This window comes from Corvus moneduloides, chromosome 7 (genome assembly GCF_009650955.1).
Source record: "Corvus moneduloides isolate bCorMon1 chromosome 7, bCorMon1.pri, whole genome shotgun sequence".
NCBI classification, from domain to species: domain Eukaryota; kingdom Metazoa; phylum Chordata; class Aves; order Passeriformes; family Corvidae; genus Corvus; species Corvus moneduloides.
The window spans coordinates 1,549,568-1,574,686 of NC_045482.1; the positions used below are offsets into that span (position 1 = coordinate 1,549,568).

A 25,119-nucleotide genomic window follows, 5' to 3' on the forward strand; every position below is an offset into this window, starting at 1 on the left:
AAACTGGGACCGAGCTGATTTGTGCACATTATTTCAAACCTCTCCTGAGGGATACCAGGGGGTGTGACTGCTTCTGGACATGTGCTTTCCCTACATTTCAGTGGACTGAACTGAGTTCTCTGGAACAAGTTATGGCCTAATTGTATCCTGTGGTAATTTTCAGGCTGGTTTTCTAAAGCTGGTCTCAGTCCCACATCACAAACACATTGGGTAGGGGAAGGCAGTGAGGCCATGCCTGAATGTTTGTTTTTTCTTCCCCAACCCATTGCTCCTCAGGGACACCTCCCACTGTCCCAGGTTGCTCCAAGCCCCAGTGTCCAGCCTGGCCTTGGACACTGCCAGGGATCCAGGGGCAGCCACAGCTGCCCTGGGCACCCTAAAATTCACTGATTCCATGCCCGCTTCCACTAAAAGAAAAAGTCTCTTGTGCTTTGCCTTCCATATCATCACAATCTCATAGTTTGGGCTCATTTCCCATCCCAGCCACCCCTTCCCTCTTCAAAAAAAAAAAAAAGAAAAGAAAAAAGGCAAAACAAACAACAACATTTTTAGACATCTCCTGTTGATAATAACTTCCAAATGGAAGTTGCTGGCAGCTGGTTCTTCACACTTTAACCCTTCCTCTGCTGCCTCTCCAGGAAATAATTGATGACTGATTGGCCCATTAACCTTTTTTTCTTAAAAAAAAAAAAGTTTGACAGCCTGGACTTGTGTAATGAGGAGGGATTCCTGGTGAAATCAGGCTGATGGCTGAGTTGCTTGCCCCTGAGGATGCAAAATTAGCCCCATGGGACCTCGTCTGCATAGAAACTGGACACAATTAGTGTAATATCCGGTGTTATTAATGTAGTTTGGAGTAATTGGGCAGGTTGATTTCGACAGGTTGATGGTGCTAAAATACTATTATAGTGGACCTTTCCATGAATAACTGTTAAACATGGAAAACTGTTTAATAAAATTTTGTGATTGGGCTCACAGGGATTTAAATAGCACAACCTATAATTTGACTGAAGAGTGAAAGTGAACAATTTCATCCTCCCTCCTGGATTTTCCTGTTCCCACTTGCTGTGCTTAAGGACGTACAGGAATGGGTTTGTTCCTTGTCTTCTGAAGGAATTGCCCTGGGGGGTGATGTGGAGCAGGCACTGCTGCTTTGTTTCACAGCTGAGCTCGGGGCAAAAACAGTCTTGGTGTGTTTAAGCAGAAAAAATTAGGGAAGATGTCTTCAACCAGCACGGCTTTTTGGGGACTAAATCTGAAGCTTCAGTGGATATAGAATCATGGAATTATTGAAGTTGGAAAAGACCTCCAAGATCATCGAGCCCAGCAGTTAATCCAGCGCTGCCGCGTTCCCCACTAACCCACGTCCCCAAGTGCCACATCCACATGGCTTTGAATTCCCTCCAGGCATGGGCACTCCACCACTCCCTGGGCAGCCCCTTCCAAGGCCTGACCACCCTTTCCATGAAGAAATTCCCCCTGGTATCCACCGTGTCCCTCCCCTGGCCCAGCCTGAGGCCGTTCCCTCTCCTCCTGTCCCTGTTCCTGGCAGCAGAGCCCGATTTCCCCCCCGGCTGCCCCCTCCTGTCAGGGACTTGTGCAGAGCCACAAGGTCCCCCCTGAGCCTCCTTTGCTCCAGGCTGAGCCCCTTTCCAGCTCCCTCAGCCGCTCCTGGGGCTCCAGCCCCTTCCCCAGCTCCGTTTTCTTCTTTGGACCTCAAAATGTCCTTCCAGCCCAGCCTGAAAACGTGCTGCAGCTCTCCTGGGCTCATTTCTCCTGGCCAAACCAGCTCCGTGTGTGTGTGATCAGCATTATTAAAGAGGAGATCAGAGGGTTTCAGTGGTGCTGCAGAGACCTTACCAGTGTTGTCCTACAGTGCACAGGGCTGAGTGTAACTTCATTTATTGTGGAGTAGTTCCTCTTAGATCTTCCTCATAAACCCCTGAAAGCTCTGCTTGATAAACGAGGCTTTTCCCATGATTTATTCATGGCATTTTGGGTAATGCCTCTACCTGTTTGTTTGGAACACAGTGTTGCTATAATGGAACAGTTGTAGCTGTGCAGTTGCATCATTCGTCTTTGACCCGAGGGAATGCCATGGAGCTGTGTCAGGGGAGTTTGGGTTGGGTATCAGGGAAAGGTTCTTCTCCCAGAGGGTGCTGGGCACTGCCCAGGCTCCCCAGGGAATGGGCACGGCCCCGAGGCTGCCAGAGCTCCAGGAGCGTTTGGACAGCGCTGCCAGGGATGCCCAGGGTGGGATTGGTGGGGTGGCTGTGCGGGGCCAGGGGTTGGATCAGTGATTCCTGTGGGACCCCTTCCACCTCTGGATATTCCATGATTTCTTCTCCCACTTAGCCCATGCACTGTTTTTCAGTAAAACTGCTGCCTCAGCTGCCTTCCTGCACCTGAAAATAACCTTCAGCTCCGTGTTTATCCCCACCTCAAGGTGCCAAGTCACCTCCTGATATTTTTGAGGCATCCTTACAGCACTGGCCTTGCTGACATGGAGCTTCTCCAAGAAAACCCCTTGTTCCACAGCTTGGGAGCACAACTGCCAGTGGGCAGCAGTGCTGTCTTTAAATCTGGTGCTGGATTTATCCCTGGTCTCTGCATGTTTATGGATGATGAGGGAACACAGCAGTGTCATGGCTCTGAATATATAATAAGTCATTATGGGACAAAATGCTCTTTCTGAAGCTCATTATGGCTGATGTTCACCAGAATTTTGTGCTCTATTATTCTTTTTCTTTCATGCTCCGTGCCAGCCCTTCCCAATTGCACTTACTCTGTTTCAGCTTCCTTGATTTTTTTAATTTGGCATTGGTGTCCCATGTGTAGGTGGGCTGTGTGTCCATTTATTTCAGTTCTGCTGGTATTTCCATGTGCTGCTCCTCTGGCCTGAATACTTGTCCTTATCCTCCAGTAGCCCTCAGGATATTTCACTGACCCTCTCTCCTGGCTTCTCAGATCATTTTCTCATCTCCCATGTCAGACGTGGATGTTGAATAGGTTGAACTGATTTTAATCCTGTATTATAGCCCAGTAATTATTATTATTATTATTATTATTATTATCATTATCATCCCAGTATTCATGCTGCAGAGGAGAAAATGTACATATCTGCTTTAATATATCTGTGCTTGTAAAAACTGCTTGAAAGAAGAGGGTAAATTGTTACACTTTCTGTATTGTCAGCTCTTTATGGTCCATTCATCTTTTATTTTGTGGCACCCTTTGATTTTTACATTATGTAGCTTTTAGCTCCTCAGGTTTAAATCTAAATGATGCTTGCTGGCCATTTTATGTTTGATTAAGGTACAGACTCGATTCCAAACTCACAAACACAGGAACTGAGCATTTACCCAAACCAGTGCTTTGTCTGGATAGCATTTAGAGAGAAAAAGCAGTGGATCCTGGTTGTTTCCTGCTGCACTGTGCAGGGCAGGATCCAGCCTCAAACCTCATGTTCAGACCTGCATTTGCAGGATTTGCACAATCCCAGAATGGTTTGGGTTGGAAGGGACCTTCAAGATTATCCAATTCCACCCCTGCCATGGGCAGGAGCGCCTTCCACTGTCCCAGGTTGCTCCAAGCCCCGTCCAACCTGGCCTTGGGCACTGCCAGGGATCCAGGGGCAGCCACAGCTGCTCTGGGCACCCTGTGCCAGGGCCTCAGCACCCTCACAGGGAAGAATTTTTCCCCAATATTTCATCTAAATCTATTCTCCTTCAGCTTAAACCCGTCACGTAGCAGAAGTTCTCATCAACCAAGGTTGTTTCAGCTACTTTTCACTATCCTTAATCTTTTCTTCCAATTGCTCTTTGTTTTTTTTTTTTTCCAGAACAAGAAGAAAACTTCGAGTTTATCATTGTCTCTCTCACGGGCCAGACTTGGCACTTCGAAGCAACCACCTACGAAGAGAGGGACGCGTGGGTCCAAGCCATAGAGAGCCAGATCCTGGCCAGTTTACAGTCCTGTGAGAGCAGCAAGAACAAGGTATGGTGCACAGGGCAATACTGACAATTAGCCATGGATTAGCTCATCATTAAGATGGCAGCAAATTCTGAATTTCAAGCCCGTACTCCTCGAGGTGTGTTTGTGTGTGTTACCCCCACAGCTGAGGAGGCTTGGAGCTTTCTGAGGGGAGCACACAGCCTAGGAGGAGCAGCTTTCCCCCCCTTGGAGTGCTTTCCTTTGATGACAGAAGGAATTTGCTCGCCCTTCCTATCAAAATAAGTGTTTAAAGTCTGAGATGCCTTCAGCCAATGCTTGTTTTTGGGAGAACTTCTGCGTCTTGAGTGCAGCTGTCTGTAAGCACTTCACAGGAGAGAGCAAGGTGCTCTGTGGTGCCTGAGGGAGAAGAATGGCCACTAGTTGTCCATAACTGTAGACTCCATAATATTACCCATCTAACAGTTGTCTTTCATGATTTTATATGGCAAGGAAGAGACTCCTAGTTTTAAATGAATGCCTGCTTTTGTTGCCCTGAGGTGCCAGGGTAGATCAAACACCACTAATTACCATCATCATACCACAATTTACTTCCCATTTGGTGTTAAAAAATGGGTTTATTTCCAAGATATATTCCTGAGGTGGAGGAAAATCCCAGTTTACATGTTTCTTGCTTTGCATGGGTTCAGACATCCTGATGGGTGTGTGTTATCAGAGCACAGAAGGGGAAGTTTGTGCATGAGCACCCACATAAAAATATCAATGCAGAAGGATAAAGTGATGCCTTAAGAGGCCTCCTAGACACAGAGACTAGACAGGAGTAAGGGAATAAAAGTAGGTATTTATTTGAAAGGCCTTCAAAGGTACCCCCTGGGGGCCAGAGGCTACTGCCAAGATGGACCCCAAGATGGACAACAGGTCACGAGTTCTTCACACTTTTGTAAGTTTGGTTCATTTGCATAGCAGGGTTAATTCTCCAATTAAAGCTTCAGTTAATGATGTCGTTTCCCCAAGCTTGCCCCCCCCTTTAGAAGCTTTTGGTTTATACTTTTGGGCCTAGGACAGTCTGGGTGTCCTTGGAGAGCAGGCCTGGAGAGGCTTTGTTATGTCTGCCTGGCATGAGAGAGCAGAAATTACCAGGCTACAAGGAACTTCAGAGTGACACACCAGGCAGTGCAGGATGTGAAAAATGGAAAAGTTAAAACCTAAGGCATCATTTCCCCCCCTCTGACTCTTCCAGAGTGGCTGGGCAATGGCTCAGGGAGGTTTTTCACTCCAGGTTCCCAAAGCATGTTAGAAGAACTGGCTGGAACAGCAAAGGGCAGCTGGCTGGACAGGTGTCCCACGGAAGTTGCGTCTCCACGTGGATATCCACAAGTCCTGCTTAAATCCCTTCTCCATCCCTTGGTGCAGGCAACAGTTTGCTCCTCAGGGAACCCTCAAGGCAGTTTAGGGTAGAGCTGAAGTGCTGGTGCATCAGGAGAGTCTCCCCAAGCAGAGGTCATGGGCAGGTCACCATGGAGAGCATTTAAACAGGAGCCACCGGGTGAAACCTGACCTTTGCATGATAAAAAGGTTCCAGCCGCTTCTGCAAAGCGTCCCTTAGTCTTCATTAGCACAAGCACGCACGTCGATAAAAGAAACTGATCTTGCAAAATGATATTCTTATCTCATTTATCTCGAGAAGCAAACCTGCAGTGTGGCTGCTGCTTTTGGGGAGAGCAGGGTTCATCCTCAGGCTTGATTCCCCTCTGTTAGAATCCGGGCTGGAGACCCCACAAGTCTTGGAGATGCCAAAAGATCCCTGTTCCTTGAGAGGCAAATCAAGACTTGAGGTTCCTTGACCGTATTCATTTGACCTTGGTCTGAGCTTTGGGGTTTGCCGTTCATTCAGCTGCCAGTTGTGTCATTTAGGTTTTTTGGGTTCTTCCTCACTGCTCATTCGTGTCTTTAAATCCCCCAGTCCCGCCTGACGAGTCAGAACGAGGCCATGGCCCTGCAGTCCATCAGGAACATCAGAGGCAATTCCCACTGCGTGGACTGTGAGGCTCAGAGTAAGTACAGCCACCTGACTTCGGCTCTGACCTCTTCTCCTCGGCCAGGGCTTGGGGGAACACCCAGCTCTGGCCTCCCTGGTGTTACATCCCCTCTGTTGCTGGCACATTTCTGCTCCATTGAGGAGTTTGCTTAACCAAATCTTAATTTATGCTCAATATCTGCCACATCGATGCATCCTCATTTTTTCCCCTCGTTGTTTCACGTTGAATGTCAGCATTTCTGTGCTGAAGGAAAGAAGTTTGCTGTTTGACATCAGTTCCTTCCATTTCCTGCCTGTTTTGCGAGGTGAGGGCACACGTGCCATGGTAATGTTTTCAAAGAAGTAGAGCTTCATTGCTGGTTTTTCCTTTGGTTTTTTAGGCCTGCTTGGCAGAAGAAACCAAAGTCATTGCTCATTATATCTGGATGCTAGAAAACTGATTTTGGATTTTTTTTTTTTCCTTCCCCTTTGTGTTTCTTTCCCTTTTTTTTTTTTTTATTTTTTTTTATATTTTTTAAAACATATACTTAGTGTTCAGAAGAGTGTTCTCGGGAATACTTTGAGCTGTGCTTCACCTCACTAACCCCGACTGAGGCCATTATTCTGGTGCTCTTTAGTTCCAGGGGTTTGCAACAAAGCCACAAAAAGGAAGTTCTCTTGCTCTAAAGCAATTAGTTGGAGGAGCTGAAGGACTGAGAACTTGTGCATTTTTATTTCTTTGATATTTGGAAGTCAGAACTTTCCTTGCGATTTTTGCACATGCTTAAAATGGAAAAAAATATTCACTTCTTTTTCTTCAGGTGTGATTTTTACTTTTGAAGATTGGCCGCTTAGGATTTTGACTCCTGGTCTAAGCCATTCTGACACCCCAGGGTAAAAAGAACATCTGTACACAAGTGCAGGTGCTTTTGCACCAACAGTTTGGTCTCTGTGTTCCTCTCCATGTGATTCAGCACGTGCTAAACACGGGAAGAGGTTGGTTTGGGTGGTGTTTTAGCACCTGGAGCCCAAAGCGAGTCTTATTTATTAGTGTGCTTTCATAGTGACCTGGCAGTCATTGAGATTTCCCCCAGAGCTTTGATGTGGCTCAGGAGAAAGGCAGGTGGGGTGGTGTGCTGTGTGTGAGGAGGAGGGGGTCTGGGAGTGACCTGCATGGATATTCAGCTCATTTGAAGTGCTCACTGCTGCCTCTGAGCAGCCCACGGTGGGAGTGGTGCCAAGTCCTCCTCCGCTCTGTCTGTGCAGCTGTGGGTGGCATTTTCCCAGCCTTGCTAACTAGATATATATATATATATATTTATAAAATACACAAATATATATTATGCTGTCATATATATGTATGTATTTATGGGAGGTTATATTGTATATCTATAAGGTGCAATCCCTTCAGTGCAGACCACTTCCACACCCACAGCATCCCTCTGATCCACCTCAGCTCTGCCCAGACTCCACGCTATCCCCAAGGCTCGTGTTTCTCTCCCCAGCCATGCATATATCCCAGGATTTATGCAGCCGGGCGAGATGTTTAATCAGGAAAACGGTTGTGCAAGAAAGCAGCACTTCTATTTTGTTGGTTTTTTTGCTTTTTTGGGTTCCCCCCCCCCCCAACCGATCTGGTTTTCAGCCAGATTGTTCATGGGTCAAGCTGGCCCCCCGTGCGTGGTGCCAGCAGCAGGGATGTGCCAGGAGCATGTTGCTGGGAGAGGGTAGAGTGGGACAGCCCACTTTGGCAACGCTCTGTCGCGTAGCTTTTGCAGGGGGATGATTTTGGAATTTCAGCTGGACTTGTTTGTGTTCTCCAGAGATGATTTATGCCCTCTCTGACTCCTCTCGCTGTTTGACCTTCCTGATTTTAAGGCCACCTTTGGATAAACCTGAGATATTTCCAAAGCAATGGATCTTAAAATGTAAACACACCCACACGAGGTGAACCTCAGCCTGCTGCTTTTTCTGCAGGGCTTTGCTTTATTCTCTTGCCTCCCTTCCTGCCTTGCCTGGGCAGGTCCTTACCCCCAGAGCACTTAACATCACAAACCCCAGCACCTCGTAGAGCTCTCACGTCGTTTGCGTCTCCAGAGAGGCAGATGTTTGGGAGCACAGGAGTACGAGATGTTGCCATCCCTCAGCTCTGTTCAAGAGCCATCAATCTTCCACTTCAGAAGTCTCGTTCTTCCTCTTTCTGGAGCTCTTTGCCTTTTGAGCACTTGGTGCAGCACTTTGTTTCACGGGGGAATTCTGCCTTGTTGGATGTTAACCCAGCAGCTGTGGGCTGCCAGCATCCTGGCCTTTTGGCAGCCTCCAACTGAAGTTGTTCAGTATTCTCCTTTTAACATGCCCATCCCAGAGCAAGAGATGAGGCAAAGTGCTCCTTAGGAGCTGGAGTTTGTGCCCAAGATCTGATTTCATGTTTCAGAAGGAAACTGATGTTGCCTTTTCCCAAAGCAGCGGAGTCCCGGGGCTGATTTCGTCTGGAGAAGCCACCCAAGGTGATCCAATTGCGTAGGCAAACCTAGCTGAATTCCTGGATTTTGGCTCTACCAGAGGATAGATATCAGTCACCTCTTCCAAGATATCCAGAGACCATGGAAAAGCAGGTCTTTGCTGTTGCAGAAGAAAACAGGGAGGGTCTAAAAACATGGATTCTCATCATGAGTTTTCCAATCCAGGAGTCTGATCACTGGTGTATTATGTATTTGAGAACCAAACACTGAGGTAATAATTTGGGCAATCTTGTCCTACCCATCACAAAATTCAATTTTTCATGCAGAATAGAGTAAAAAACCTCTCAAAGAATAAGAGAGCTGCAAACTTTTCTCTCTCTTCTGCTGCAGCTTGAGATGCCTTCACCCCTGCCTCTTCTTTCCCTGGCTCTTCTGCTCCTCCTTCCAGCAGTTCCCTCTGCTCAGCCCAGGGATATCTTACACCTGCTGACCTCAGGAGGGTTTAGCCTTTCATCAGCCTCCTCAGATCCAAAGGGATGAAGGAGACAGTGGGGAGGGGTTATTCTCCTAAGAGAGTTCTCACCTCCAAATGGTGAAGCTGATTGAGGTGCAAGTCAGAGTGGAGAAGAGGTTTTCAGGGAAGGAGTGAGCCAGGCGTTTTTGAGAATATGGACAGCTGAAAAGTGTGATCTGGGTAGATTCAGTGGTGCTAAAAAAGCTCATTTTTTGTTTGACCAGTTTTAAGTAAAGCACCTTTAGCTGCACTGAGTGGGCTTTTTCTTCCTTTTACCATCAAACCTTGATATCCATGCCTGCCACGTGCCTTGTGAGCGTCCTCCAATTCAGAATTACTCTCACCATCAGCAGGAAAAGGGAGCTGGGTTTGTACCATCTCCTTAAAAGGAAAACAAAACCCAACCTTGAGTAGTTACAGCTTTCTAACCACATGTGGTATGAATTGGTGATAATAATTTTCATTTCTATAACAAGTTCAGCCCTTGCCTTTCCTCATTTGCCACCTTCCCACTCAGCTGCGTGTTGTCAGATTGTTGAGATTGACAATAATACCTTGGTAAAATTCCATGGAACTTCCTGGTTGTTGTTTTGGGGGACTCCTTCAGTGCTGGCAACTGGAAGGACCCTTCCAACCCAAACAATTCTGTGATGCTCTGAAGAGGGTGAATATTTAAAGAATTTATTCAGTGCCAGATGCACTACATGTAGACTTCAAGTAGAGAGGTGTTTGGGAGGGAGGTCATGTCTTTAACACCAGTTGTATCAGAATAATTGGAATAACGTAAGTTGGTATTTCATTCTCTTGCTTCATTGTGAGTTCATGCCTCTTAGAACTCATTGCACTTTGGATTTTTGTGGGGATAACCCTGGCCTTTGCAGGTCAGGGGTTTCATTCCGAGTCACAGTTTGCAAATTTCAAATTATTACTTGCTGTGTTTCAAGTTTATACCAACAAATTGCTGCTTGGGGGTGGGGGGTTTAGTGTGTTTCAGATACACCACTGGCAAAACAACAGTGGAGGTTGTATAATAATAATAATAATAATAATAATAATAATAATAATCTGAAGAATTGTGGAATTAAAGGAGTTTGTTGTAGTTGTTGTACCAAAAGCTTGGAAAGCATGGCAGGAGTTTTGTCTCACCTTGTTTTTTGGAGGTCTGAAATGCTGTATATGTATAATGTAGGTGTTACATTAGGTGTGATATAAGAATATGTACGGACAGGAACTTCTAAACAGCAGCTGTGGTTTTCTGCTCAAGTGGAATAAGATGGGGGATTTTTGTTCTGGGGGACATTTTTAGATTTCTAAGGATTGACTGAAAAATGTCAGTCAGTGCCTTCAGTGAAACGTGGGACTTCACCATTAATATTGTCAGCTTTCCTCTCCTATTTTTTGTCCAAACATGACATGGCAAAGAACTAGGAAATGTTTTGTTTCCACATATTTTGGCTGCCAAAAAGAGCTTTTCAGCTGTGGGTTACGAGACAAGTCTTTGGATGAAATTTTCCGGAACAGAAGGAAACACTGGAAATTCATTTTCTGTCAACTCCAAATTTTATTTAGATAGGAGTAAGACTTGCCTGCCCTCTTAATTAATCCCCGTTTTCCTGCTTGGCATTTGGGGTAGTTCTTTGGGATGCACAGAGTAAGGCATGAAGAAAAGATCTGACAGCAGGGGGGGAGAAAAAAGCCAACAACAATTCCTCTCATGTGTCTTCAGTTGCATTTGTTAAGGTGAATGTTTGTTGGAGAGAGGGCAGTCCATACAAATCGAGATTTAAATTACACAGGAAGAAGAGTTACGCGTGGCAAAAGAGTTCTGAACCACGCTGGGAAATGGAATTTCCCATCTTGTGTCAGGTTTGCCCCAGTTCTTACCCTTTGTGGGGTTGTTTTGGGTGGGTGGAATCCTCCTGGCTCGTGCCCTGGAACTGGGGCTGTTCCAGGTGGGACAGTTCCATCTTGGTGTTTATCCCTCTGATTCTGGAGATGGAAGAAGAGTCAGATGTAAGAGCCACACGTAGCTGGTGGTGCAGGTGGCTGTTGAGGGAGTAGATGTAGTGAGCAGGAGATCATTGTTTCTGGTCTCTATATTTTTTTCTCCCTTTCAAGCGGCTGCGAGCAGCTCTGGATTCCCAAGGAGGGGCCTTTTCCACTTCATCATCCTTTACCCATCTCTGTGGTTACATTTCCTTGGTTTCTCCTCTCCCCTCTGATTCATAGGGGTTTTTTGGCTGGAGGTGGGGTAATACACCTTCTGAGACACCACCTTTTTTTTTTTTTTTTTTACCCCTGAGGGTATCTCCACTGACCCCGGGAGACCTCCCAGCTGCACTTTAGGACAAGACACCCCCGGAGCCAAAACCTTCAAGCACAACCACCAGCAGGAAAGTTCCCTTGGGTGTTGCCTTGTCCTAATTGCTGTGTCCCTTGTCCTGCAGACCCCGACTGGGCCAGCCTGAACCTGGGAGCCCTCATCTGCATCGAATGCTCAGGGATCCACCGCAACCTCGGCACGCACCTGTCCCGGGTGCGCTCGCTGGACCTGGACGATTGGCCCATAGAGCTCATCAAGGTGATGTCAGCCATTGGCAACGAGCTGGCCAACAGTGTGTGGGAGGAGAACAGCCAAGGCCACGTGAAGCCCTCCTCAGACTCCACCAGGTGCGTTTGCTCACTCTGTCTGTGACACTGCCGCTTTTAACTCCTCCCTCGCGCCGTGCCTTGTGGGAAAATCATTATTTATATCCTCCCTGCGTGCCCAGGAAGAACATGTGTCAAAGTGGGGGGTGGCAAAAGTTGAGTGACCTCGTTACGTTCTGGCTCTTGCGAAGGTTTCCTCCGCAGCTCTGCAGTTTTTCTGTTCAGTGGGAGATGGAAACCTCCCGCCTGCTTCTTCCTCCATCTAAATTATCCTGTCATGTGCTCCTTTGTCTCGGTGGGCCACAAAGTTCCTGCCTCTTGGACTAACAGTTTGTCATTAATAATGTTCCTTCAGAGGTTCAGGCTCGCTTGGGAATTGGTACCTGGCTGTCAGGTCTTTGGTTCTGCTCGGGGATGTTCAAAGTCCCGCTCGCCATGGGCTTGATTACTTTTTGTGTGTGTGATTTATGTGAAACCATGAGCTGCTGGGGGGGGTGGGGGTGTTTCCTTTGAGAACAGCATTCTGCCTGCCTCTCATAGCTCCACACAGTGAAAATCTTCCTGTGATGTGCTGTCCTACCTAAAACTAAGGGGGTTTTTTTATGCTTAATTAATCTGATCCGTGTTAAAGACAGACGTTTTGAGAATACTTTTTCCAGTTAGGGATCAGGTGGAAAGATCACTACACCTGGGCCACCTCCTGCAGTGGAGGGGTGGGTTTGTGCTGTTGTGTGTAATAAAGTCAACTGTTTCTCATTGCATTATTTCGTTAGCCCTGAAAAATGAATTTGTGGTGCCACCTTTGGTTCATCTTCGAGAATGAAGCCATGACATTAATCAGGCTACTTAGATGAATGGCTGTGCATTTAAAAGTGCTCAGGGAGACCCAAAGAGAGGTTTTTTTCAGGCAGAAATGGGATGTCTGCTCTGTGTGTTTGTATTATTAGACAGGCAGCACGATGATTTCATCAGGCAGATTGAAATGAACTCTCAGTCACCAGTATCGCTTTAATCCAAAGATTTTCTGTTCTTGCACCTCACAGATCTATGTTGCTGCTTACTGCTGAGGTGAGATGGAGCAATACCTCAGTCCTAAACACCTGAGAGGAAAAGGCTTGCACTCAATTGGAATTCTATTTTAAAAAAGAAAAATCACATTATTTTAGTAGTCAGATAATAAACACCATGAAAAATCTAAAATCCACGTGACTGTGATGAAAAGAGCACCATCCATTTCAATTAAATCATTCATTTGGGATTGAATTTTTACTTCTAGAAAATCAACTTTGTTCTCTTAGTATTTCATGCTCAGGGCTTATTTTAATTCTCCCCCTTTGTTTCAGTGCATCTTCATGGTTATCTTCAGCTGATTCTGATTGTCACTGATACCACTGCACTTTCTTTCCTGCGCTGCAACATTTTTGGACAAAAGGATTCATTTTATAAATAGGATTTTCTAGCTCTGTGTCCAGGTTCACGCTTACGTGATCGAAGAGGTGCTAGAAAAAGTAGAATTAGGATGATGTGAAAATTTTCCCACAAAGCAATTGCAATCTTGCTTTGCTGCTCCCATTCCTCTGCTGTTTGCAGCAGGGACTGAAATGTGATTTTTCACGTAAATACCAGAAAGTTCTGCTTTTCCAAAGTGAGTGGCTCCTTTTGTGCTTCACTTTGGTCTCTGCCAGCATCACAATCCTTCTGTCCAAGATGTGGTGAGAAAATAGATTCAAGTTCTTCAGGTAGAGGCTCTGCTTTCCACGTTCTCACTGCTGTTTGGAGTTTTGCATGAGGAATTCTATTGGATGAAGCTAAACTGGACCTGAAAGGAGGGTTAAACAAACCTCCCTTTTGTTGTTGTTGAGGGACTGAAGGGGGAGGAGGCAACTCCCAGAGAGCTGGAGAGGAGCTTTGGACAAGGGCATGGAGTGCCAGGACAAGGGGAATGGCTTCCCACTGCCAGAGGGCAGGGGTGGATGGGATATTGGGAAGGAATCCTTCCCTAGGAGGGTGGGGAGGCCCTGGCACAGGGTGCCCAGAGCAGCTGGGGCTGCCCCTGGATCCCTGGAAGTGTCCCAGGAGGGGGCTTGGAGCAGCCTGGGCCAGTGGAAGGTGTCCCTGCTTGTGGTGGAACTGGATGGGCTTTAAGGTCTCTTCCAACCCAAACAATTCTGGGAATCTGATTCTGTGATGGGGCCGTAATAGACACTTTTAGAGGGGATCAGGTGGGTTTTACCTCTTCATGTTGTGTCTCTCTATTGGAGATGAAGCCATCAGTGGAGGCCCAGAGATTTCTAGGGACACAAAAAAAACCAGGCATGAGCTGCTCCACTAATACTGAATTGTTGGGCTGGGAGGCTCAAGGAGTGTTCACAGGCTGGGCTAAAAGGAACCTGAAAGTCTTGATGTGGCTTTCAAAGCAGTCCCTTCACCTTGGGAGAGGTTGGCACTGATCACTGTGTGGTTGCAGGGGCATCCCGTGTGTTTCTGTGGAGTAGAGGGAAGGGTGGAGGGATCCATGGAGATGCTGTTTTGCAGGAGGAATTGCCAAAAGGCTGCTCTAGGTCATGGCATAATTAAGGAGTCTTACCCAGGAAAATGTCACCAGTATTTCTGAGAACAGAGCTGTGCCAGGCTGTGAGTACAGCTTCCATTCAGTAATTCTGCACACTCAAAAACAAGTTATTACCAAATTCAACGCCTCATCATGGCTTGCAGCTACCTCCTGAGGGACAGCTCCCATCTCTGCTCTCTGTGACAGGGACAGGACCCAGGGAGCGGCTGGAGCTGTGCCAGGGCAGGGTTAGGTTGGAGAGCAGGGAAAGGCTCTTCCCCCAGAGGCTGCTGGGCACTGCCCAGGCTCCCCAGGGAATGGGCACAGCCCCGAGGCTGCCAGAGCCCAAGGAACATTTGAACAAGGCTCTCAGGGATGCCCAGGGTGGGATTAGTGGGGTGTCTGTGCAGGGCCAGCAGCTGGACTCACTGATCCCTGTGGGATCCCTTCCAGCTCGGGATATTCTGTGATTAAACCACATTAAATACTTCTGTCCTTTTCTAGTCTGCTTAAATGCACTTTAAACTCTTCATCCAAACAAATCACGGGGAAACATAAACCTGGACACTTATCTTGAAGGCCAGAAAGGTTCTGAGATCGGAGGGTGTGTAAAATTCAAAGCCTGGCAGCTTTTTAGCAAAGGGCATTGTCCTTCCTGCATTGATCAGGGATATGTTGCACAGGTATATCCTCTCGTATTAACACATTCCAGGTCATGTCAAGCAACCTGGCCTAGTGGAAGATGTCCCATGGCATGGGGTGGAATGAGGATGGGCTTTAAGGCCCCTTCCAACCCAAACCATCCTGGGACGCTTCAGGCAGATCTCCAGGTCGTTCTGTGCCCCTGTAAATCAAAAGCAACACTCAGGACGGCCTCTGGCACTGAAGGTTTTGGGAAGCAGAGGTGTGGTGTGATCCCCAAGGAAGCAGCACAAGGCAAGGCTGAGGGTGTTGCTGTGATTTCAGGGAGGAAGGAGGAATAAACACCAGCTCCGGTGAGCACAAAAAGTTGGGGAAGTGGCAGAAAACCCAAGCACAGGCAAACACTTGAGTGGAAAGGGAACAGGGACCAGCTGGCCCTGAGCTGTGGTGTCCGTGGGTCCCTGATTAGGTCAGCTCTGGAAAGCTGGTAATTGGTTCCAGCAATTACCAGCAGCCTCGAGAACGCCGCTCAAACTTCGGGAGGCCTGTGACAAATTGAAGCTGACTGCTGGTGAAGGAGTATCGACTTCCCATTCCTAAACAGGGGGATCATTAGTCAAGAAAAGCATCTTTTAATTACTCGCAGGAAGGAAAAAAAAAGAAGAAGAGGGGAAAAAGGAAAAAGATCTTTCGGTATGGATCCTGCAACAACCGCCAGGTTTTTGTTCCAAGTGTATTCAATATTAAATTTATTGTCCTGGAGGGGAGGGGGCGGGCGGGGGGAGCTTGCCTACGGTCCCTCCTTGGGTAATGCGGGTTTAATTTGGAGTGAGAAGTCAAATTAGAGTAAATCAATGTTGCAACAATTAACTGGGGCTGGGGATGGGATCAGGATTTTCCCTCTAATTGCTATTGATACTGTTCAAGCACGCTCTCACAACGCTGCTTTGGAGTGCTGCGGCACTGGAGGAGGAGCCCTGTGGGGCTGAGCTGCTCCATGGAGGAATGTTGGAGATGTGGGGAAGCCAGCTTGGGAATTCTTTGCCTTTTGCACTGGTTTGTCCATCCCCTACCAGACAATGAGCTTTTTTCTGCACACACCTCACACGTTTTGCTTTGTCCTCACGCCCGTGTGGCTTCTGGTTTGCAGACTTGTTTGCCACCGTCGACTTCCCAAGGTGGTGTTGGCCTTTTCCAAAGGAGACAAGCTGCCCCATCCCTCTGCCCACTCCAGGAGACGGTTATCTGCTCCCTCACCCACTTTTCCTGAGCTGCCAAGGTCTCCATCCCTGTCTCCCTGGGAGTGCTGGGATGGATGTGCCACCTCCACCGGCTGGACGTTGCAGGGCAAGCTGAGGGAAGGCAGGGTCATATCCAGGCACCATCCCGGCCATGTTTCTTGTTCTGCTACTCCAGCCATGCCAAATATCTGCATTAGCCACAGACAGACAGGGCTCCACCATTTCAGCATCCTTTTGAGAATATTCCTGGACACGTGGAATGTCCAACTCCATTAAAACTGGTTTTGAAGCGAGGGATGAGTGGGTTGCAGAAGCTCAGGCACAGCTTTAAGCTCTTTAACTGGGGCTTGGAGCGTGAGCAGCAGTTGTGCTCAGATCTGTTTGCTCAGCAGTCTCCCTGTTCATTCTGGCTACCAGAGGTTACAGGAAAATCCAACACTGGCTGAGCGGCCTCGAGCTGGGAGCCAGCAGTGGGAACTGACTCTCACCTTTCGAGGGAACACCCAGTTGGATCCTTGCTCGCTAATGAACTCAATTTAATGGTGTCAGGGACAACATGATGCAGCTCCACTGTAGTGAGCTGAGTTTTACAGTCCTGCACCAAAGCCTGGCTTGTGCTGTTCCGAGGAGAGCGGCCGTGACGCCGAGCTGGTCACTGGGGAATGACTCGGATGAAAAATATTACACCATGCCTTCCATGAAAATACTCATCCATGCCTCCTTCTCTCTGTAAAAATAATTAATCCTTCATCACAGATAAAGGGCGAGCCCGGGGAAACGGAGTACTTCAGATCCCGCTCCCGCGTGCTGGATCTGGTGGGGCTGCTGTGTTCCACGTCTCCCTCATCCCTTGCTCCTTTTGGCCATCAGTTTGCTGTTGTGGTGCTGCTGGTGCTGGATTCCTGGCACAAGGAGCAGCGTTAGGATTGGGGCCTGGGGGAGCGCGGGTACCTCTCTATCCACCATGATCAGCTCCGGTTCCGTAGCGGATCTTGGCCTGATGAGGTCAGTGTTTTGTGCCTTTTCAGTGCTCCTCCACGCCTGACACCTTTCCCATTCCAGGGCTGGGGGAAGGGGGTTTTGAAAAATAAATTTAAAAAAAAAAAAAAAAAGAAAGAAAGAAAGAAAGAAAAAAAAAAATTTTATTGTGAAGGGCTGACCAGAACCCATCTGCAGTTGGGTGGCATCTGCTCCCCACATGTCACTTCCCTCATTAACAAGCAATTGAATTAATTAAATGCTACTCAGAACACGCATAACAAGCTACCGGCAGTGTCCAAATTAGCACTGATAATCAAGGATGATTTCCTTTATTATCCTGCTAAGTGGTGTGCAGGCTCTGATCTCCCTGTCTGCCCTCATCTATTTACATACCCCCAGCTTCTGCCTTTAGAAGCTGAGGTTATCTTACCTAGTTAATTTGCCACGATCACCAAGCATGGCGGATTGATATTCCTGCCTCTGCTGAAGCAAACCCCCTCCTTTCTCCCCCTTTTCCTTCCTCCCCAAGCCTGGTCCTTTGTATCTCAAGCTCACTGATAAATTAAAAGCCACCCCTGTGGTCTCTCAAGTGAGTAATAGAGGCAGAAATTTCATTTTGCAACTGGCTGATTTAATGATCCAAAGGGTAATTAATGGCCTGATTATCTTAATGTTAAATATGTCCGGCAGCAATTACTGTGACCTCCCGCTTGTCAAGGTCCAGGCTATGCTCTTCTTTCAATTAAGTTCTCTGGGGCTTAATGGTATGAATAAACTCCTCTGATTCTATCATTCCGGACTCTGAGATTTAAGCGAGCTGGGGGCTCGTTTGGAGTTTTAATCAGCCCGTCTTCTACTTGAGCGATCAGAGTTAACAATTATAACAAGGACAGTTTAACTTTCTTTCTTTCTTCCCCCCCACCTCCCCTTTCCACTTCTTTATGTGTATTTTTTTTTATTATTATTATTATTTTATTTTTTTTTCTGAAGCACTCGGAGGGCATTTTGTTGGCGGCAGCGGCGGCTTTGCCGGGCCAGTCTCTCCCGATATAAATTATCATGTGAATGCCGCTGTTTTTCCATTTGACAGGCTTAATTAATTGGCAGGAGCGGCCGAAAATGACAGTGCCACTAATTGCAACTCCAAGCCCATCTCTGTCACGGCGGCACGCTTGTCAGCGGGCATGCCCCGCTCCTCGCCGCAGCCGGACTCTGTTGACGTTTCCCATTCCGGTTTTCACATCTCGTCGGGGAACGTGATGGGATGTGATAGCCCAAGATGTGCCTTTGGCTTCTGCAGGCAGGCAGTCCGTGTGCAAGAATGACATTTGCTGCCAATAAAGTTTAGACAGCTGGGCTGCTGCCGGCCCAGCAGCTGCTCAGGGACCGCAGGTTTGACTTTAGGTTTGGCTTAAGGTTTCCAGCTTGGACTTTGGGAAGGGATCAGTGAAGACTCGCTCCTGTTCTTCCTGGTGGCTGAAGTGCACCGAGCAGCATGGCTCCCAGCGAGCTGGAGTTCTATTAGCTCAGTTTTGGACAGCAGATATTTCATGAAGATAATGAGGAAAATGGATAAATTATTAGTTACGGCGGCATCGCGTTCTCAAACGCAGACATAAATAAAGAGACTGATTCGCTGCTGCCAGTAAACTCCAGGAGACAGCTGTAGGAGTGAACCCTTCGTGTGCCTCCACGTTGGGTTGGTTTGCAGTTAAATTCAAACAAAAAAATAAAATTGCCACTTGCCAGTAGCTTCCAGGAAGTGCATCTGACAGGAGCAGCTACCCGAGGCAAGCGGAGCGTCAGCTTGGGTGGCTGCTGGTCAGACTTCAGCCTTTTGGATTCCTTGGAAGCTCACTTGGAAGCTCAGATATACTCCAGAGATGAAAGGTAGCAGTAGTAGTAGCAGTAATATTGTGTTTCATTGTCCTTGCAGCTGCTTGGCAGCCCTTGTCACCCAGGAGCTGATCCGGTAAAACACCGGTGCCTGTACGGCAGCCCGGGAGATGCCTGCATGATTAAAAATCAAAACAAAACAACCACAACACCCTCGACCCCGCTTGTCCAAGTTAATGAGTGCTTTAGATGAAATGCTGCCCGGCTCAGCTGCACCTTTCTTGTGTGCAAAGCTGCCTCTGATAAAAGCTCAAACACTCGGCAAACAGGAGCCTGGTTGGCAATAATTATTACAATTGTTATTTTCCTCGTCGGTGGTGAAAGAGAAACCTGCAAAGGAAGTGCTTCTGTCTCCTTCTGCAGATTATTGAAGTGTTTATTAAAATGCAGAGGTGTAAAAGCTGCAGTGCTGTTCTTCTTCTCAATCTAAACAGCATCAGTGCCACTTCACTGAATCCCTGGCAGTGCCCAAGGCCAGGCTGGATGGGGCTTGGAGCAACCTGGAATGGTGGAAGGTGTCCCTGGCCATGGCAGGGGGTGGAATGGGATGGGCTTTAAGGTCACACACAAACCCAGAGCATTCCAGGATTCTGTGATTCTCTCATGAGCAGTGGGCCAGAGGCAATGGCCAAGCTCTGAACACTGGAGCTGAGTAGAAGGGAAGGGCCTTGAAGGAGCTTTGCTTTCAAACAAGAGCAAGAGAAAGGCAACAGTCCCTATTTTAGCAGCCTTTTTGCCATTTTCTTACAAGTCCAGAGACGTTTGGTGGATTCCTTCTGTAACGTGCCATCCCCAGGAGCCGTGGAAAACACTGACCCCGTGGTTGTGAAGGAGTTTTCGATGTCAGTGAAACAAAATGAGAAACTCACTCTGAATTACCCCTCCAAGACTCCAAGGAAGACATCCTTGGGTGTGTCCAGCTCACAAATCAGAGCTGTGTGAGGACATCCTGCCCCTGGAGGGTTCTGCAGCAGGGCAGGTGATGGAGACTGAAATGTTTTACCTGGGAGGTACAGGCAGCTCCAGGTACCTTTATTCTGGTGAGATTCCTGACAAATTTGGGTTCTCCTTCTGTGGGTTTGGCTGAAAAGTACCAAGTTAAAGCTGAAATTCCATAGAAAAGGAAGCTGATGAGCTGTTGAACTTGGAGAAATCTAGCATTTGAGCTCAGGACTCAAACAAGGAGGATTTTTGGGGGGAAAGAGTGTTCATAAATTGACAATCAGCAGCAGGAAAAGTGTTTGTTTGTTTGTTTTCTAGAATAAGAACCAGTCTAGTGGGTGAGTGTCTGTCCTGAAGGTCTCAAAACCGTATAGGATCTGGACTTCAAACTTAACTTAACTTTTGGTTTAGATATGGATTGATCATTTCTCTTTTTGAATTAGTTCCCTCCCAAGCACCTACCAGAGCTAGAGAGATTGGAAGACCGGTGTGTTTTCACACCTGCTTGGCCAAAAGCTCCTTGAAAAGGGCAACTCAGAGCTCACCAACAGAGAGAAAACCATCACTGTGTTTATTAGAAACTGCTTGGGCCAGTGTGCAACTTCAGCAGAGGAATGGAAGGGCTAATGAGAACAAAATTTTAATTTCAGGTGGGAAAAAATGGGATGGTGAATTTATAACTTGAGGGGAAACGTGGCTCACATCAGGCCAAAGACCAGGATCACTGAAAAGGAGTCAGATGGAAACCACTGAGGGTCGGTTTTTCCTCAGAAAATTCCTTGGTATCATTACCACTGGCATTAAATTGCGTGCCACATGTGTGGATGCACATCTCTGCTACTCCACACAGCACCTGAATAATAAATATGGCGAGTTTCATCTTAAGTATGGCAAGCTAAAAGCAACTGGGAAATGATGTTTGCTGTCTGTAAAGCCTTGGGCAGCCTTACCAAGGTGTTCTCTCACCAGTTTTTCATCAAAGGAGAAGCACTGGCCTCTTGTTTGTTCTTGAAAGTCAGCTGTTTGCAAGGCTGAAACTTATAATAATAATAATAATAATAATAATAATAATAATAATAATAATAATAGGCCAAAATAAAGCCATTGAGTTTAAAAATGCCCAGTGCCAAGCATCAGCTATTATGAGGTGCCCGGGTCAGATCCAAAGGCTCCTCTGTGAGTATTGTAGGAAGTGCTGTGAGTCAAGCACTTGGGAAAACATCCAGCAGATTGAAAGATACCTATCCTGTTAGAAAGAGATCTTATGCAAAATATTTTCTTGTTATTTGCAGCTTTTCTGTGTAGTTGATGTTTAACCTGTTCCTTTCATTCCTCCTGCCCTGAGGTCACATCTGCCTCTCTGCACGCCAGGTCTCCCCCAGGCAGTTGAAGCAAACATAATTCAAATTGCTTTCTGGACGTGGCTGCAAAGCCAGCTCATTCCTGGCTTGTGCTAAATTTTGTTCTCATTAGCCCTTCCATTCCTCTGCTGAAGTTGCACACTGGCCCAAGCAGTTTCTAATAAACACAGTGATGGTTTTCTCTCTGTTGGTGAGCTCTGAGTTGCCCTTTTCAAGGAGCTTTTGGCCAAGCAGGTGTGAAAACACACCGGTCTTCCAATCTCTCTAGCTCTGGTAGGTGCTTGGGAGGGAACTAATTCAAAAAGAGAAATGATCAATCCATATCTAAACCAAAAGTGAAGTTAAGTTTGAAGTCCAGATCCTACACGGTTTTGAGACCTTCAGGACAGACACACCCACCAGACTGGTTCTTATTCCAGCAAACAAACAAACACTTTTCCTGCTGCTGCTTATCAATTTATGAACACTCTTTTCCCCAAAAAATCCTCCTTGTTTGAGTCCTGAGCTCAAATCCTAGATTTCTCAGAGCTTTGTTGTACAAATTCCTTTTGCTGTTTCTGCCTTTTCTGCATAAACTGATTGTGGTTAAATATGAGGATGGGCTGAGAGGCTGGGAGGTGGTCCCCAGGCTTCCCTTTTCCCTGGGTGGGATGTCACAGGAAGGTTGTGTCCGTGGGCCACAAGCTCTTGGCGGTTGTCACCAGTGCTGGTGGTTGTGATCCCTCCTCCTCTCGTGGTTCTTTTTGCCCATTCCAGCTGTTTGGATGGATCTGTTTCAGCTCCTGGGACAGCAGAGCGTGGCTGAAGGCAGTGGTGGGGATGCTTTGAAGGCAGGCAGTGCCTCTCCGTGCTCCTGGTGGCTTTGCTGGCCGGTGACACGAGGCACAGAAGCAGCAGCATCCCCTCGCTTTGGTCCTGGCTACAGAACCCGCAGGGCTCCCTAACAGTAACTGTGACCAACTTTCTTTTGTGCTTTTTTCCCTTTTTTCCCCCCTTTGTTTAAGACTGAGCTTTGTTTCTGGCTCTGCAGGAAGCTGGTAGCCTATGGCAAGGGACTGGGGAGATAAGACTTCAGTAAGATAACTAAATGAAAAGGGCAGCAGTGAAAAGATGGTGCCGGCTTTTGACTGGACTGAAACTTGATCTACACAGCAGCCCAAATGCAGGTTCCCCACAGCTCTCAAATGTTCTCTTTTCGTCAGGGATAATGCTCTTCCAGCTGGATTTTTCCATGTGTGGGTGCTGGAGTGGGGGACAGCAGCAAACCCTGGCGGAAAGGAGCGACCGGAGGGAATCAGAGCAGCACTCGAGTAATTAAACAGCAGGTGAAAATGTGCTGAGGGGAGCACAGGTGAGGGGTGGGAGGCAGGAATTAGGGGGAGATGAAATCCTTCCAGTGCCTATTAACTGGATTGTGCAGACAGAGCAAAGTCCTGTCGCTGAGGCATTTTCTGTGTGAGAATTTGGGGAACGAGAAGAAGCCGTGTCTTGGTAATTGGTGAACCTCAGAAGGTGTGCATGGGCCGAGCTTCAAAAAGTCTTCTTGCTGAACAGATGGTTACGTCATGGCCTAGAAATCTTCCAGCTAACTTCGCCTTTCCTCCAAAAAATTTACGTTTCCCCGGTTTCATCCAGGTCAGAATTTCCAAAGGGATGTTTTTATTGCATTTTCACTTGTCTACAGCACCAGCCTGTCATCAGGCTTGGGAGTCTGAGGTGCACACACAGTTAAATCACCACCCCAGGGATGCTTGTGAGACTCCTCTGCAAGTGGGAAGAACAGGATTGTGTCACTGTGTGCTGAAACTGAAGGATTTCTTATGAAAAATTATGTCTAGAAGGTGACTTTTTTTTAACTTTTTCATCTCAAGAAGCCAAAATTTGCAGCTCTAATCCTTTGCTAGTGACGTGTGTGTGCTCATGTGAGCCTTTCCAGATCAGATCTGCTTTGGTCACTTGTCCTCCCACAGCTCAGACCAGTCCTAAATAGATGCTGAGTTTGCTTGGATTCACCTGTTGCATTCAGGCAAAAAGGAGGAAAAGGAAAAAACAGCTACAAAAATTAATTGGGATTACTTGTTCAGACTTCCAGTCAAGGAGAAAAGTTAAAATATTCTTATTTAAAACAATATTCTTAGTTAGTGTTTAAAATAGATGTTACTATTTGAAATACTGCTGCAATTGCAGTTTTGAGTGGTGGAACTCCAGTTTGGGTTGGTGTAGGCGCTCCCAGCTCTGGTTTCAGCTGTGGACACGTTGGTGTCGGTCAGCATTTTGCTTTGTGTGCCATCCCTTGGGAAAAGGCCAGGATTTCCTGGGGAATCTGCACCCTGCAGTGATCCACATCCACACAGGGATGGGGAATGTGGGAGAAGTTCAGCCCTCAGCCCGTGCACAGGTGCTGTGCAGGCACTACTTGCTTCCTACTCACAGGAGTTCACCAGCCTCGTTGCTGGGCTGCTTGAAGGGCAAGTTCACTAAAGCCAAGAGAGAATTTAAAATTGGGCAAGGGGAACATTTCTTCGTTGTTCTGTGGGATTTCTAAGCCACATCCTTTCAAAGCCCAGGCTTTGTGGAGCCCCTTGCCTGTGGCACATCAGCCCCGAGACCAATCCAACAGCGTGGAGCTTGCACAAAATTCCTCCACAAAATTCATTTGGAGGCTGGATAAACTCAGCTGCCAAAGGACCCTTTGAAATGCAGAGTTTTGCTTGTGAAAAATCAGTCACAACTTTTTGGGGTGCCTTGAAAGCCTTCCCTGTAAGCTGGGTTGGTTCCTGCATGTCCCATTATGGCAGTGAGATGGTCTGGCTGTAAAAAATGCAAACCAAACTTCTCTCCCCCAGGATGTCAAATGCACTTTCCTCTTACAAAATAACCACATTTGATGAAGGGGTCTTGGGGTATTTGGAAGGGAGGTGTGAAGGAGCGGGCAAGGTTTAGGGATGGGCAGGATGTGTGGTGGGAATGAGAGATGAGAATGGCTCTTCCAACAGAGTTTTGGGACTCCTGAAATTTAAATATGTCCAGAGCTGATTTTTAGCTGGTGTTTTTTGCCACATTTGCATTTTTGTGGAGTCAGGCAGCTCGTTGGGTACCAGTGTGAGTGGTTAAGATGTGGAATAAGAGGCAGAGGAGAACATGGGATGTCTCAGAAGCAGAAGGAAAATAGCCTCCAACATCAAATGTGGTTATTTTGTAAGAGGAAAGTGCATTTGACATCCTGGGGGAGAGAAGTTTGGTTTGCATTTTTTACAGCCAGACCATCTCACTGCCATAATGGGACATGCAGGAACCAACCCAGCTTATAGGGAAGGCTTTCAGGGCACTCCAAAAAGTTGTGTTGTCAGCCAGGAGTAATAAAGTAGCATAAAAAAGGGGCTGGTTCTGTGATTCCCCAGCTTTCCAGAAGGAAATGGCAAAGCAGAGCAGAACTTGTGTGTTCACAATCAATATTGTGCTGCTGGGGTTTTTTGTGGAATTGTAATTTTTTTTTGTACCGGGGTGTCCTGGTGAGGAGGGTTTGATGGCCAAGGAGGTGCCAATACCCACAGGAGTGTTTTGGTCTGGAGCAGGAGAAGGCACAAATTTGGTTCGTGGGATGGTCGTGCTCCACACAAAGTGGATTCCCTTTGGAGAAACATTTTTATCAAGCAAATATAATATGGTCAGGCATATATTTTATCAAGCATATATATAATACCCTTGATAAATTCAAGATAATGTATGAAAATAGAAATAAAATACACAAAAGATGAAAAATTATTGCATATGTGCACTTTCACTACTCAACACTCAGGAAAACTGGTTTCACTGCTCTAAAAACACAAGAATTAAATATTTGCTGGATTATGCAGTTTTTATCACAGAGTACACTGGATAGCAGTTTGAGAAGCATGGAAATAGACCTTG

At 47.0% G+C, this 25,119-nt stretch overlaps 2 protein-coding genes across 18 annotated transcripts in view; one reads left to right on the forward strand and one right to left on the reverse strand.

Moving 5' to 3' along the window:
* The window catches only part of LOC116446882, a 781,927-nt gene that overhangs the window by 395,264 nt on the left and 361,544 nt on the right, over positions 1-25,119 (reverse strand). The window lies entirely within an intron of this gene.
* The window catches only part of AGAP1 (ArfGAP with GTPase domain, ankyrin repeat and PH domain 1), a 315,634-nt gene that overhangs the window by 263,868 nt on the left and 26,647 nt on the right, over positions 1-25,119 (forward strand). For all 17 annotated transcript variants that reach the window (XM_032115303.1, XM_032115304.1, XM_032115305.1 and 14 more), the window contains 3 exons: positions 3,842-3,996; positions 5,915-6,005; positions 11,392-11,614. In XM_032115303.1, coding sequence (XP_031971194.1) covers positions 3,842-3,996; positions 5,915-6,005; positions 11,392-11,614 — 469 coding nt within the window. The remainder of the gene's footprint in view (positions 1-3,841; positions 3,997-5,914; positions 6,006-11,391; positions 11,615-25,119) is intronic.